The sequence below is a fragment of the Sinohyriopsis cumingii genome, chromosome 4 (assembly GCF_028554795.1).
Source record: "Sinohyriopsis cumingii isolate HCF-2022 chromosome 4, ASM2855479v2, whole genome shotgun sequence".
Classification (NCBI taxonomy): domain Eukaryota; kingdom Metazoa; phylum Mollusca; class Bivalvia; order Unionida; family Unionidae; genus Sinohyriopsis; species Sinohyriopsis cumingii.
The window spans coordinates 117320231-117336622 of NC_142964.1; the positions used below are offsets into that span (position 1 = coordinate 117320231).

Genomic DNA, 16392 nt, shown 5'->3' on the forward strand with positions numbered 1-16392 from the left:
TTTCTTTCTTGGATCATCTTGCCTCTCTCGGTCCCTAGAAAGAAGTGGATGGTGTTGAATATGGAACAACCATTCGTTTAAAATCACTAGGATGAACTTTTGCCAAACCTTTTGAGAGGGTGTGAAGTTATTGCTTATTATCTAATTGGGATGTATGCTATTTACTTTTATAAACGACCAGTAGAACATTTTTAAAAGTTAAATGTCATGGGGAGACAAATAATATAACCACTTGACTGGGATTTTCTTGTCTCGGTCCAAACCCCAACATATATATATATATATATATATATATATATATATATATATATATATATATATATATATATATATATATATATATATATATATATAGTATGAACGCTGAATCAATGATATACCATGAGATGTATACATTTTTTATTAAAAGGAAACGAGGCTTGCCGAGTTTCCTTTTAATGAAAAATTTATACGAGCGGTGTATCATTGATACAGCGTACATGCTGTGTATATATTTTATTTTTATCACATACAAATACATATATTTGCCCGATATTTGAACGGAGTTTAAGATTGACTACATTCAACTGTGTGAATGAACTACTCACATTCCTATCGAGTGTGTCCGCTACAATATGTAGTTATATGCCTTTTGTGGCCATTTACAGTCACCTTTGCATATTGAAAAGTTAATTGTTTTCTTTTTGAGTTTCTGTTTTTATTCACATTGATTAAATCAATATAAGACCCACCTAAGATTTAGACATGAAAGATGGATTTAAGCAAAAAAGTAGAGCAAAACACATGGTTGGCTAAGCCATTCCCATGAACGCACAGGCTTTGACGTACCGGCGCATGGAAGTTAGTGTGGAATAGAAACTAAGCGAAATGATGAACCAACAAGAGGTAATAATTAACATATTTTAATATATTTAAAGTTCATCTAAGTCATTATTTTGCTTTAATAACATTATTACCGACAATAAAACTCTCTCTCTCTCTCTCTCTCTCTCTCTCTCTCTCTCTCTCTCTCTGGTCGGTTTGAGTTTAAATCTCTCTCTCTCTCTCATTCTTTGGTCGGTTTAACTTAACGTTTACCATCATTCATAAGTCCAGAGACATCGTGGGATGACACAAGAGAAAATCCTATACGCTTGTCTTTTCGCCAGTATCTTGTTACGACTGCCCAGAGAGAGAGAGAGAGAGAGAGAGAGAGAGAGAGAGAGAGAGAGAGTGAGTGACGGCCTTTGGACATTTTCTTATTTAATTAATGATTTTTTCCTCTCTTACGCCGGTCAGACGTATTTTGGTATGGTGTTAATGAAGTTGCTAAGCGTGGCGGTGAGTGCTCCTCAGTGATCCTTGCATCCACTTATTGCTTCAGTGCATCGTCATTGATGAGTTCTTGTATCAATTGAATTCGGTTTCAATTCATTATAAGGTCTCCACTCATTTCATCGCCAAATGTTTTAATGTTTGATGTCGCATTTGTGTTTTTGACGTAGTCTTTGATAGATTCTAACAATATACCCCGATCTCGTCGATTTTGGCCAGATTATTGGCAACAGCGCCTCGCAGCTTTGTAACAACATCTTGAATGTCTCGTTAGCTGTTTTGCGTATTAAAGTTTGATTTTGAAAAATCACAAGTTCGTCCACGGCGAACGTCAACAACAACGCAGATTGTAAACTCTTGCCAGTCCGATTTGATGGTAAACCTGTTCTCCTTAGCAGGCTAAGCAACCTTCATAAATGTTAATAACAGTCATTTCATATACTATTACGTTTAATTTCTAAGTGACAAAGTAAAATCAATAAGTGCTTGCGGTATTGGTGAACGCTCAAGCGCACTTAGCGCTTTAATAACAAGATTTCCACATATGTTGTCCATTCACCCGAGTTTCTAACGCCAAAGTCGAATAAAACTGATTGTCGTCCACCACTTCGGGCTAAATAATCAATAATATCAAGTAATGGTACAAGCCCGTACGAATAAAAAATAGAGAACTGATTAGGTGTCTCCGTTCACACAATCCAATGTGTCCCAGGTCATGTTGTTGAATTCAAGTCAACGATACCCGTTTTCCTTGCGCCTGGAACCATTGAGGCAAATTCATTCTGCATATAGACACCAAATGCTCGTCTTACTTTACCAATAGCTAGCAATTCGAGGTTGGTTAATGGACGCGTCGTCTTTTGCAAGTTTTACCGGGTAGTCAACGACCTCAGTCTGTGGATATTCTGCGAGTCGTCCCTGTTAGTCGAATACCTTTTCAATTTGTATTCGTTTAATATATGCTATGCTGCTCCCAATCGCCTTTTCAAAGCCATTCCAGGTGGAATGACTTTGAGGAATTGAAATTTTCCACCGGAGTTGTTGCATTTGCGCCGCTTCAGACTTGGATAATGTTAATGTCCCTGAGGTGTTGTTTTGTTTGGCTCCATTATGATGATTAAGTTGTGTTTAGGTCAACCACAAGGAGTCATCTCCAGTTAAGATAGTTTGAAAAGCCTCAATGTGATCCCGTAATATTTTCTTATTGCGCCTCTTATTTTCGTGAGCTGCTTTGGGTCAAGGCCATCATTAACTTTGTGATAGGATATTATTATTTGGGAACGGAACAGGTCTAATAACTATGTTACAATTGTACCAGTTTTCTATAGGCGCATCAAGAAGCCTAATTCAGCTAACATTTTCCCAGTAAACTCCTTAGATACCAGTCTAGATCATTCAACCTTTATGTTTGTATCACCTGCCTTCGATAGTATTTTGCAAGGGTATTCTTCCCAATTCACGGTTCTGAATACAGAAGTACGCATGGGATTTTCGAGGATCCATTGTCAAACTTTTCCTGTAAAAATGAAGGCTTGTTTCCATCATTGATACTTCGGTTCAGTTGTTGGAAGATTTTTAATTGTCTCTGTGACTCATGAGTAACTTTTATGACCACATCAACTTCCTCACGCATTTGCTCGATGTCGCTTCTAGCTGTATTTAGGCCTTCTTGAAATTTCTTAATCGAAACTGGTAAGCATTGAATGGTCTCTGCGGATGCCATCGCGACTTTCTTAATATCTTCGGTGAGTTCGGCTACCTTACGAATCGCAGCAAGTCCAATTATTTGCAAGAAAATGTGCATCAATGACGCAAAATATCATTAAGATCTTACAGTTATATCCGATTCCTTAGGCACGTGTGCATCTCTTTGTGTTTCAAAGATCATGTCTCGGCAAACTATTCTCGCGGGATTGTCTTTATGTTCAAGCATCCCATCGTCGTACCAAAATGTTTCTCACTTGGATCATGATCATCAATGGTGGGAGCTTCATCGATTGTGGAAAAATCAAGAGTGCACAATTTACTTCTTGGTGAAGACAAAAGTGCTAACGGAATCTCACTCATCATAGCACGGCACGTCGTCCGCTGATGGCACAATTACGTACAACCAATCAGATGCAGCCCATCTCAGAAAGTCATATTAACAAGTGTTTTCTCTGATCCTTCCAGGTCAATAATCAAATCACTGAGTTGTAAACATGTCACCGTGCTTGGGTAGATAAGGGTTTACTTGAGCAGGGACGTCGATGACGTTAAAAGCATTATTAATTTTTCTCTTTCGTGTTGCAATTTTTTAATTCATTTGTTGTAATAACAATTATGGAACACACTTGTTTATAACACAATCATGTCTGCATATTGTGTGCAATGTAGCACGAAAACTCGTACTGCAAATCCGATGCGGTTTGAAACACGTAATGGTTCAGCTGCGATCGAGGTAACTTCTGATCGGTGAGGAGCAAAGAAGTTCATGGTCGTTGAAAACAAAGTTGGTGGTGATGCCACTGATTCATTAACAAAATCACCTGGGACAAGATGGAGGAAATGCCCAGGTGAAAAGCAAATATCTGGATACAATTACTGCGGCCTGGCACATGGCGTGATATACGACTTGATTCTAACCAACAACCAATGCGTAAGGAAGCACATTTAAACTGCGTAGATACTGAATTTTACCACCAGGATTTTACTTATTGGACATCAAACGATATATGTGCTTGTTAATTTGCCGATATATACCTATCCATGACTTTAACGCAATTAATCCTACACTCAGAGAGCAGAATTCCTAGATGGATCATCAAAGAAAGCACGAAGGCTATGATTGCTCTTGGTGGCAATTTAGTGGACAAAGGCAGTTGATTGAAATTATAAATAAATAGATGTAATAAACAAACAAGCGTGAATTTCTTAGCGGACTTTATACAAAGATATACTTCAGGCCTAGCGGTTATTGGAAAGATGAATCAGCAATTTAAAGGTTAGCAAGCGTGGCAAAAATCATCCGTGCGATTGTTTGATCATCATTGGCTTAACAAGTTTGGCTTCTCATGAATGGTTTCAGAAAACTCAACAAAGTCCATCAAGCTGATACTTTTGTTTCCTCCGCATGAACAGGAATGTGAACCACAGGGTCGTGGACAACAAAGTCGCATAAAAATATACGAATTAACTATCGCAGCTTTGTCAGCAGATGCAAAGATTCTGAGCCGTTAATGTCTAAAGATTCAGCAAGTGCCGCATATGCATTTAGAGATATATATGCACTTTCGCCAATAACATGGTCATGACAGTACAAGTCAGTCTTGTTCAAGAATTTCTCGAATCGATTGCTGCATTGTTAACAAAACGTAGGGGTCTCATTCGTATTGGAAATGTTGTTATCCATCGTGATCAAGTCATTGTGGAACAATTTAACCGTACACTTGTGGAATGGTTATTCGGACATAAATAAGCACAGGATTGCTAATGAGATCTCAGAACCGGTCCCGCGAATGATAAACACGACTTCTATCAGTTATACAATCACTAAATAAAGAAATAACACGTACAGTTGGGTTAAAACCTCCTGAGACTATTCGACAGAAGACAGAATACTGTCCCTGTTACGCACAAATCAGGTTCCCAACCACTACGATTAGACATACTCGAAAACAATTTCGTTCCGTATCTATAAGGCAACGTCGTGCTACCGAACGGTGTGGTCATTAGATACATTTCCAAGTTCAGACCAGAATGGAATGAACTTTTAGGACAACCAACACGTTATCACTTAGTTCCGTTGAGGAGCATACGAAAGCGGATGCAGAACGGCCACCAACGTCTATTTTAATACAGCAAAGTATCACTGCACTAGTGCTTCAATTTGTATCAGTAATAAATTGATTGACAATCGCGTTGTGTCCGTACGCAGAAATGGTAATTCTGTCATGAAATATATATCGCTTGGTGTCAAGTGGAGACAAACTCACATTGTGTATAGATGCACAACTATACGATATTTCTTTGACCGACTCTGATTTGCTATGAATGAGAATTCGCGTCGCTCAGGCAAATATTCCACATAAATATCATATTTGAGATCTTTTGCCACAACATCCGTAGGAATTCATTTCGCCTTTTTGTTGTTTTTGTAGGATCCACCGATGGAAATGGAAGTTCCTACCAAAATATAGTATATGTAGGACACAGTCACAGGATTGGCTTGCCAGCACATTAGCCTTTGAACTTGCCAACAACCTTTTTTATTGGCATTACTAAATAGCAAATGATATTATGGATCGTCACGAGTGCCAAATTCGTTTATAATTATGTCAATGCCACATTCACATTGTCAGTGGCTTTATGTATAAGAAGTGAATTGGTGTCGGTATAGAGTATCTTGACACGGTCCTGGTAAAAAGATTTGATCTTGTCATAGTAGCTTTGACAAATGGAACACGGATGTACCAAGATAAATTGGCTTCGTCAGTTTTAGCTTGGCTGTTTGCTGTGAACAGCTACGAGTCCACCTTAATATATATGACTGAAATGCCGGGTCAGCAACAAAACTGCGATGTTTGTAGTGTTCGTTATCACAGACAAGGCAGATACGAATTGGCTTTCGTAAATTTTCCATCGTCTTATTGCAGATATCCTTTAACATGACTTGAAATAAATCTCTTTCAGATTCACTCGTGGTCGCTGTGTGCAGATCTGAGTTCGTCAGGAAGTATGGAAATATCCACGCATGTTATTGAAACCTAAGCACCCAGTGGATTCGCAGCACTTATAACTGCTCTCAGATTATATTCCAGGTTATGTACTACATAGTTACCCTTAGTTCTCAGGTTCGGAACTAGTTTGGTGCACTGTGTATTGGGACAGCCTAAATTTACAATGATTTCACATTGATAGGGAGACATCAAAGATATGGATGCACTCATTTCTTCTGGTGTGAGATTGTAGTCGTTGTGAAGGTGCTTGATGTTTTCTAGATACTCCAAGTAAAAGTACTAGATGTCGGTATTATCTTATCCACATATCTGCTTTTGTATATTTGCAGTTGTGTAATCAATCCATTCAAATCCGCCAAAATCCATAGGCTTAATCATTACCCATTCATGATGATTGTCGACGTAAAGCTACATACTGTAATTGTTTGGGATAGCAGAGTCATAAACATCTATGTTTGGATTACCACATAAGTCCCACTACCAATTCCATGTTCAATAAATAGATGCTGGTCAAAATCGGTGAGTATTTCAATCTCAACCTTAGGTTTTGACAGCACCGCATTCCAAGCCACTCCAAGGAATGCCTCAAATACATCCACGTGCAACAACACGTCGGCGCGTAAATACAGATCATGATAGTCATATAAGGTCTGACAATCAAACTCGGACCAGTAATTGCTTGCATCTGCTAAATGGTCGCATTAAATTCCTTGAGATACAATGCTGAATGCAATGTCTCAGTCGGAGGTAACTGAGTTTCAACAAACTTGTTCCAATCGCTCGTGTATTGGTGGCTATACATTCCTTTACAAGTAAGCAAACCAAATATTTCATTATTGGCACCACCGTGTAGATGAGTGATTTTGAATTAATCATGGATGATTTTGTATCAATCATTTTAATTTGCTGCGAGGTTGCTCACGAGTTGAACTGATCTGAAACTGAGAAAATGATGCGTGTCATTTAACTGAAGTTGTCCGTCGCGTTTGTATTGAAACGTATAGGTGTATTTGATATGTTGCTACTACTTGCATTACTAAGTGACCATTGTACCCGCGAAGGTTACGAAGCACAGATGAAATTTTTGTCTTGTTTGAATAAATTCGTAACTGTGGAATACGCGCCAGCGATATCACAGTGATTATCAGCTTTCTTATCAGTGGAACAGAACAGTAATTAGTGGCCTCAGAAGACTCACTAATGTCAACAATAGTCATTATCATGTATGCAGGCGGAAAGAGCCGTTGTTGGAGCCATTTCATACTAACCTCGAGCAATTTAAGTGAAACCGCAACTGAGTCCTGGCTACGATAGAACACTGGTAGATCAGTTGTTCCGTCGCATCTGACTTCCATGTAACAAAGCGAAAATGGAACGTATGCAACAGCTTGTGTTGTCTTTGATTCAGCGTTGCTGGTGGTGTTGGAACTTTCGGTTCTCATGTGAATCGAAACATTCAAACGTTAAAAGTCGCGTAAATAACATACGGAAGGTTCATTTTACATTGCACAGTGCTGAATTTCAAAACGTTCTTGCCAGGTTTGGGCACGACTGTACTCTCCGGTTTTTCGCTGTTTCCTACGCAATAAAAGTCATGGATGTGAAGAAGCCTTTGTGTGGTATACACATCCAGGCAATGTCGAAGCGGAAAGTTTTTACCGTAATGCTTAATGTGTCCTTAAGTAACCCAAAAGAGATTGTTTATCCGTACGTAATGATACCGAGACTCTAAACCATTCATGTTACTTACCAACAATAGATCAAACTTGGTCCAATCATGCTAATTTTTGTTTTGTACACATGGGGATAATGCAAGCGCATACAAGCCATTGTTCCAAGCGACGACGCTACTGGATTAAGTTCTTCACTTTTCACGAGTGTGTTATTAGTAACCTGTACAGAAATTCTATGTCAGCAAGCTTGAGTTCACCCATGAATTTCTAGTATTGGGTGTACACGTTAAGAATAATCGCATGAAATTTTTTAAAATCAGTATCAGGTTTTTGGAACTCAAACTCAGACACCTGGATTTGTTGACGAACATACTTGGCTGCATCAGTGGTGATGGTAGCTGCAATGTGTCGATGGTTTTGTTTATCCTCAACTGGCATGACTGTACGATCCGTTTTTTTTTCTGTTTCCGACATAATAAAAGTCATGGGTGTGAAGAAGCTAAATACATCCATGCAACGTCGACGCGGAAAGCTTTTACCCTGATGCTTAATGTATTGTTAAGCATCCCAGAGAGATTGTTTATCCATACGTAATGATTCCAAGACTCTAAACCATTCATGCTACTTTCCAACAAAAGATCAAACTTGGTCCATCCATGCTAAGTTTTGTTTTGTACACATGGGGATTATGCAAGCACATAAAAGCCATTGTTCTAAGGGAATACACTAACGATACTGGGATTAAGTTCTTCACCTTTCTCGAGTGTGGCATTAGTAACCAGTACAGAAATTCTGTGTCAGCAACCATGAGTTCACCTAATCATTTCTAGTATTTCCGCCCTGTTCTGTGTTGTCACTCGCGGACTCGAATTCCCATTCAAAACATTGGTTGTCATTATGTTCCAAGGTGGAATATATTTTGCTGTTGCTATATAATTCGATCTTAGGAATGTAATGTTTGGGGAAGTATGCAGTTGAACTTACACGCATCTGTCAAGAATCCCTCCAACGTCTCAAAATTCTTTTCAAAGCCAATGTCGATTTTATCATTGATAGCCTCAAGTGTATCTCTGGTTAAATATGATAAAGGTACCACCATGAATCCAAGAGGTTGCGATTTTAAACCCTGTTTAATAACTCAAGGTTAAGCGACGTACTCAAATACTCATGGATAGTAATATCTGCTTTAACATAGAGGTACCCGATCGTTGTAATATTGATTCGATTCCTTGACAAACTTTTCTAGCGTCTCAGCTTTGGGCGTACACGTTTAGAATAATCGCATGAAAAGTTTCAAAACAGTATAGCGTTTTTGTAACTGAAACTCAGACACCTGGGCTTGTTGACTAACATACTTGGCTGCCACAGCGGCGATAGTAGCTGCGATGCGATGCGTCGACGGTTTTGTTTATCCTCAACTAAACGTACAAGTTTGGTTCGTTTGACTTCTGTGGGAACTTTGCTATTTAATCGTGCATCTGTTGCACGAAGCTCTCTCACAGTCTAACGCGGTAGAACTGTAAGACTTAATAACGCAAGTATGTCAGTTTTTCTTGCTCCTCTTTGTATTTGCATATTACGCTCACGCGAGGACTGTTTCTGTTTCTGCACTGTTGACATTTTCGTTACAACCGGCTCTATTTGATTCGGGGGAAACTGGTGCACAATTGGTCCTGATTCGTTTAATAACTAAGCTTTTCGCATTTGTCTTGGTACTAGTATTCCATGTTGTGGCACTGGTAACCTCAACTGATTAACGGTAGGCATTTTGGTATATAATGAAGATAATGTTTAATTGCACATTCCATACATAAAATTTATAAACAAATTTAATTAACCAGGATCTTAAACTGCAATCACTTCAATCTTTGAAATCTAGAATCATATCGTCTGACGTTCTGTAATCGTATCGTCGTATGTTTCTACAATCATATGTTCAGCGATTCTTTAACGGCGCTCACGATAATATTAACGGACAGATCCGCATGGTCGGCAGAGCTAATTACGAGACTTTACTCAGATGCCACATTTAAGACAAGGTCAAGCACCTAGACCAACATGTAACGTAGTCGATTACAGTCTACATAATAGCAAGTTCTGCGTCAGAGTTCACGTTTTCCAGGGCATGCGCCTTTGCATTCATTGCGTCCTAATGTCATGTGTGTGTCACGTGTGTGTGTGTGTGTGTGTGTGTGTGTGTGTTATTACTCTGTGGTATTAAACCAACTAACAGAGGAAAAGCATACACCGACAAGTTATGTATAATTCAACAAATAATGTATTTCCTTATACTAGAAAGCGAAAATTTAAAAGGAACGATTAATCCGAAGGTAACTAACCTAGGCTGCAATTACCATTTTCTGAATATATTCTATAAACTAACAGGAAATTTTCATTCTGGATGTTTCTAAGGTCAAAATCAAGACTATCTTAACTCAAATTAAAGTAAACATGTTTACCACCAATAATAACATGAATATTTAATATATTATCATAAAGAAATAATTTATATGCATTGTGTTGTATACAAAATAAATATCACTGTTCATGCATACATACATACATAAACATACATACATTAAACATAGATACATACATACATACATGCATGCATACGCACGCACGCACGCACACACAAACACACACACACGTACGTACGTACGTACATACAAACATACATACATACATACATATATACATACATATTCTTTTAATTTGGAATATTGTTTATCTGTCTTCTCAATTTATAATGTCCGTTAACCTATACCGACGTTTAGCCATATTATCATTTGTTGGATGGTAGTTAATGTTATACCATTCAATAATCATCAATGATGCTGTACCATAAACAGTAATGTTATTAGGCAAAGTAATGTCTCGCGACAGTCTCCGTAGCTTAATATCAAAACTATCTTTCTGTGCAAAAGAGATTTCTTCAAGCGCGTATTTGGTGAAATCACTTTTATTTACTGTTCAGATTATGTATGAAACTAACTCGAAACTGATCGTCCATTGTACATGCAAGATTTTCAAAAGTATTATAGTTCTCGTTTATAAATTTAAAATTAGTTATATATATTCTACCGTCATCGAGAATTGACTCTATGGATTCTGTATCTTTACACGGAAATAACTATCCAGAGATACAATACCATTTCATAGGGTGTTGTATAATTTCTTCACATTCTTTGTTATTACAAATGAATTTATTGTTATGCATATGTCCAAATGCCATTAGTGTTTTATTTAATATGTTGAACATATTTCTCTAATTAATTTATCCTCTATTATTAGAGTATTTGCTGATCACTTCATCAACGCTCAATGGTCTAGTCAACACCAGCGACTTAATTTCTTCCCGACACAATATCATATCATGATTTTTCCCGTTTTCCCTCTCCTGCCATTGGCCAAGGCCAAGTCACCGAGTTTCTAATTAGTAAGTCGATTTATTTATCAAAAACTCCGGATAAGTATTTGAAAAATAATATAGCTTTTCTACCTCTTTGACAAACCTAAATGACGCAATTAAACAAAGCAGCCATTTAATCTTTTCTGTAATTTTTACCAGAATTAGATATACTAATAACTACCTTCAAAAAAATATATACATCCATCTGTGCATTTTCCGGCATTTCTATAACATACCGCATTGACTATTTAATGCAATATTCCCACACAAGCCCTGCTACAGCCAATATAGTTACACAGAGGAAATACAGTTACATAAATATTATCAGTAGAATAAAGCTTGTGCATAACATAGCGGCGCTCAGTAGTCATATTCCTGCAGAAGTCGTGAAGAAAAGGAATCTCAGAAAATGTAGTGTAGTCGCAATCAATAAAATAGGCTTTGACTGTGACACATAGGTTATCACTGACTTAGCCTCTTTGGTAAGCTATATATTTTTACTTCGTACAAAAATCATTGCAGTTTACATTGTCTGCAGCCCTTTCCTTTATCACACTAGTAAGTTATGTATTTTGTAACCTTTTTACTACAATTTCACTTTGGGCCCACCTTTAATCCACCTTAACAAATCTATGTGAACACAATAAATATATGTAATGCATGGTGATGTGACTGGGAGAGTTTGTTATTGCCTAGATCAGTGTTCCCAAACTTTTCGAGTATGAGGTCCCTTTCTTAACTTCAAAACATTACATGAACCCCATGCTAATAATTGAGAAAATATATACCCCTTGGAATACCCTCCCCGGGCGGTGTCCGTGGTTCACATGTTTGGGACCACTAGTCTAGTTGTTGGCGTGAATATTTCTAATCTTTTTTATTATCCCATAGGGCATGCACTCATGTGTGACGATCAGATAAAAGTAGTAAAGTCATGGGGTTTAATAATGAGTTGATCTGTCTCAGCTACTGAAATCCAGACCTACCAATCTAACACTAATTGTTTAGTATCTACGGAACGAAACAGTCCCCGTTGGAATTTAATTATTAAAAGGGCGTTGGTGGGTAGAGGTGGGTGCTGGTCAGTAATATATTGTGCTGACCAGTAGAGTTGGTTTTGGTCCATGAGTACGGCTGTTGGTCTGTAAGACGATGAGTGGGTCTGTAGGAGTGGGTGCTGGTGAGTAAATGGGAGTACTAGTCAGTGCTTGTGGGTACTGGTCTGTAGGTATATTATGCGCTTGTCATGAACAGTGGATGCTGGCCAGCATGGGCGCCCGCAGTATAGGTCAATGGGAGGGTCATGTGACCCCCTTGAAATGATACTACAAATATATATATATATATATATATATATATATATATATATATATATATATATATATATATATATATATATATATATATATATATATATATATATATATATATATATTCCGACAAGTTTAATCATGCAACTGAAGCTGAAAATATGTCCCGAGATTCTGTACAAAACGCTTACTAAATATTAACTTTAGTTACAGACTGCTTACTATACTATCTCTCCCGGACATGACTAACTGACCTCCTCTTCAAGTGCAGGGTACAGAGCAGCGAGGAGGTGTGCTCTGATCGTGGTACTCTAAGTATGATCCGAGCAGCTGTGTTTTGAACTTTTTGAAGTTTCTGGAGTAGATATTGAGATGAACCAGACAGAAATGGGTTACAATAGTCCAGTCTTCAAAGTACTAATGTACACACAAGTGTTTCAGTGGCATCAACTGAAAATAGTTGCGAATGGAGCTGATGCGTCTCAGCCTTGCATATGTTCATGACATGTTGGTGCAATGTGAGAGTACTGTCCAGAGTAACACCTAGGTTTCGTACTGATTGTGTGAATTTAATGTTGGTGTTACTGATATTTAATGTTTGAGGTAAAGGATGTGAATGAGAAAGTCTTTGTGTTGTGATCAGAATGGCCTCAGTTTTATCATCATTCATCTGCAGCTTGTTACATGTCATCCATGATTTCACATCAGAAATGCACCTCTCTACACCTTGGATGGTAGCATCAACTTCAGTTGGGTGGTTAGATTTGTATATTTGGGTGTCATCAGCGTACAATTGGTGAGACTGGATTATGATCTATCACACTTGAGAGCGGCTGAGTGTATAGAATGAAGAGAACAGGTCCAAGAACATAACCCTGTGGAACACCACAACATATTTCAACTGGGCTGGAGTGTATTCCATTTGCAGACACAATTTGTGTCCTGTTGACCAAGTAGGACTTGAACCACAGTATGAATGCCAAATACATGCTGGAGACGGTGAAGTAATATATCATGGTCTATTGTGTCAAATGCTGCAGACAAATCAAGGAGGGTGAGGACTGTAATCTTTCCGCTATCCAACGCAGAGAGAATGTCATTAACTACTTTTAGAAGAGCAGTTTCAGTACTGTGGCAAGGGCGATATGCAGATTGTACATTGCTAGAAAGACTGTTTGAATTCAGATGAGATACAAGCTGGGATAGAACAACCTTTTCTAAGATTTTTTATATGAATGGGAGATTAGAAACTGGGTGGTAGTTCTTTAAATCGTTATGGTCTAGTGTTGGTTTCTTCAGCAGAGGTTTTACAGTGGCAGTTTTGAAAAATGATGGGAATTCCCCGGATGAGAGAGAGGTATTAATAACATTAGTTAGTGAAGGCAATACTGGATCTAAGCACTCAAGCAGCAGTGATGTTGGAATTGGATCAAGTTCACATGACTTTGGTGCACTCTTCATCACGATTGTACGTACGAAATCCATAGAGACAGGTTCAAATGATGCTAATGGTTGCCGCTCAAATTCTGTATCCCAGGTGTATGGTGACGACGAGTCAATTGAAATTGTGGTGTCAAGCTTATCTCTAATGGTTTGTACTTTGTCACGGAAGAAATTTGCAAACATGTCCGGAAGGTTGACTGGAGAGAAGGTAGTTGGAAGTGGTGTAGATTTGTTCCTTGACATTAGCTTGTTAGTAATCTCGAAGAGCTCTTTGCAGTTGGAGCTTTTCATGATCTTAGTAGTGTAGTGGACTGATTTCGCTGCATGGACTATATTAGTGACATTCTTCTTAGCGGCTTCATAGATTTGCTTATGAATTGAGTCTGGTGGAAAGCCAAAGCCTCTCAGATGGCCGAGTAGGAGGTCCCATTAATTCGAACACAAATGGAAATAATGTTTGTACGGAGATATATAAGTGGATCATTTCCATCTATTTTTAAAGCAGTATTATCCTTTTGTTAAGCTAGATTTTGTTTAGTCAGGTCTAGATACACGTAGTCCAATAAGTCAACTTCCCTCCCACACCCACCTCCAACCTATGATAATATTGATGGACTATGCATAGGTTAGATGTTATGTGTTCATTACAGTGTGCATACGAATCTGTCCAGAACACACCAGCGCACAAATTAGACACGTACCGGTATTTAGCATGCGATGTTGTAATAATTGCAGGAATAGCAGTAGGAGCTTTCTTTTGAATTAAACATATTAGTACATTTTGAGATCAATTGAAAAATCGGGGGTGAGGGTGGGTGGGTGTCATGCGACAAATAATTGTATGTATGTTCCCTTTCTTAAAAATAAAAAAAAACTTTCACGAAAAAAATTATACATTCCGCTGAGAATTGAACATATTAAACTCGCTTCACTTATGTCTTATTAAATAACATTTAATGTAAAGTCCTATATGCATAAAATGGTTTAGATGACTGAAGGGTACCTAGAAATAATTTCAAATAAAAACATCTCTTATACACTTGTCTGTAACATTTCTTGACATGTTATTACTTCTTTTCTTTCAATATTTTGTAGGATATAAGTACCCAAACACCTGCTGTGAAAAGATTCAGAGTTTTGACGGATATCATCAGGTCCAGTGTTTAGACTGCCTACAATATAACGGAGTTATTTGTGTTACATGTATGTGATAATTTGGTAATATCAATGATTTTTGTTCGTTTCTTTGTTTTTAATACATGTTACTGTCATTTTAGTCCAAATCTTATTATTATTATTATTATTATTATTATTATTAATATTATTATTATTATTATTATTATTATTATTATTACCGCTACTTGAACAGTCGCTTTTCACATTTAGAATGCGTGCTAATTTTCTCATGAAAGCAACTAACGACGTTCCTACTGATGGGATCATCAAAGATAATTCGGACTGGCAAGGCGCATTTCTTAAGTGCAAAAACAGGAATCTAAGACTTCCCACCAGAGACAATCAACAATTTCTGGCCAAAGTAACACGTGATGTGGGAGCTTTCTGGTTGGATGTCATAAAACAGATTAACTTTATGCCAGATATAGGTATGTTATTTCTTTGTCACCTTGTACCTCAAGCCTGTGTGTTTATACGTTCTTCATGATGAGCGAGATTTTTTCCTTACTCACATTACTAATGCAATTTGGAAATATGAATACGATTTATTTCACGGCCTTTATGAGATCTAAATTATTTGTTGGAAGAAAAGGTGAAAATAAAGGAATATTTATTTTATTAGAATAAAATATATTTATTATTTTAGAAGCTAATACACAGAATTGCAATTATTAAGACTCCAGGCATGAGACAGTCTAATTTCCTGATTGAAATGGAAATAAAGATAGCTTTATAACGTTTCTGATTAAACTGGGTCATTTTGGGAAGGAAAATTAACAGTATCAGACATCTTTTGAAGAATATCATGATTAATAGCGGTTGCTTGATGTGATTGTTGCCAGAACAGAACAAAATATCGTCATTAATTAACTATAATATTCACTCCTAGGGATCCAAAATAGAAGCTGCTTATACAGTTTATTCGGAATCATCCACGAAAAGAACTGTTACAATACCTCGACGACTACTGCTTGTGTATTTGGTGAGTTTAATAATTGGTAACTCAACAGTACTAAAGCTGAAATCATGTCTAATTTATGATTGGTTGACGTTGGGTTTTTTTAACATAAAGGGCCACATATTAGATAAGTAAATACCACTAAAGTATTCAGTTTTAGATGAACGAATAAAAGATGATATAACTTATACTTCTAACGACTGTGTCAGTGTGTTTTTTTTTTAAACGGAATATTTAGTATCATAATCGTTTTTCTAAACTGACGTTTCCTGTAATTTCAGATTATTTCTAGCCTTAAGTTTAATTCCGTGAAGGTTTCTGAAAGGGGGTATAATCAAAAGCCAGCATAAAGCAACATTATTATAGTCACGTGACTTCAAGCGTCTTA

The 16392-nt window shown here is 37.4% G+C and overlaps 1 protein-coding gene across 1 annotated transcript in view; it reads left to right on the forward strand.

Annotated features, from left to right (window-relative positions):
* Window positions 1-16113, forward strand: part of LOC149801962 (uncharacterized) — a 47164-nt gene extending 31051 nt beyond the window's left edge. Inside the window, exons 3-5 of the mRNA XM_089954371.1 lie at window positions 14966-15073; window positions 15283-15474; window positions 15936-16113. Coding sequence (XP_089810497.1) covers window positions 14966-15073; window positions 15283-15474; window positions 15936-16048 — 413 coding nt within the window. The 3' untranslated portion in view covers window positions 16049-16113. The remainder of the gene's footprint in view (window positions 1-14965; window positions 15074-15282; window positions 15475-15935) is intronic.
* Window positions 16114-16392: the final 279 nt, after the last annotated feature.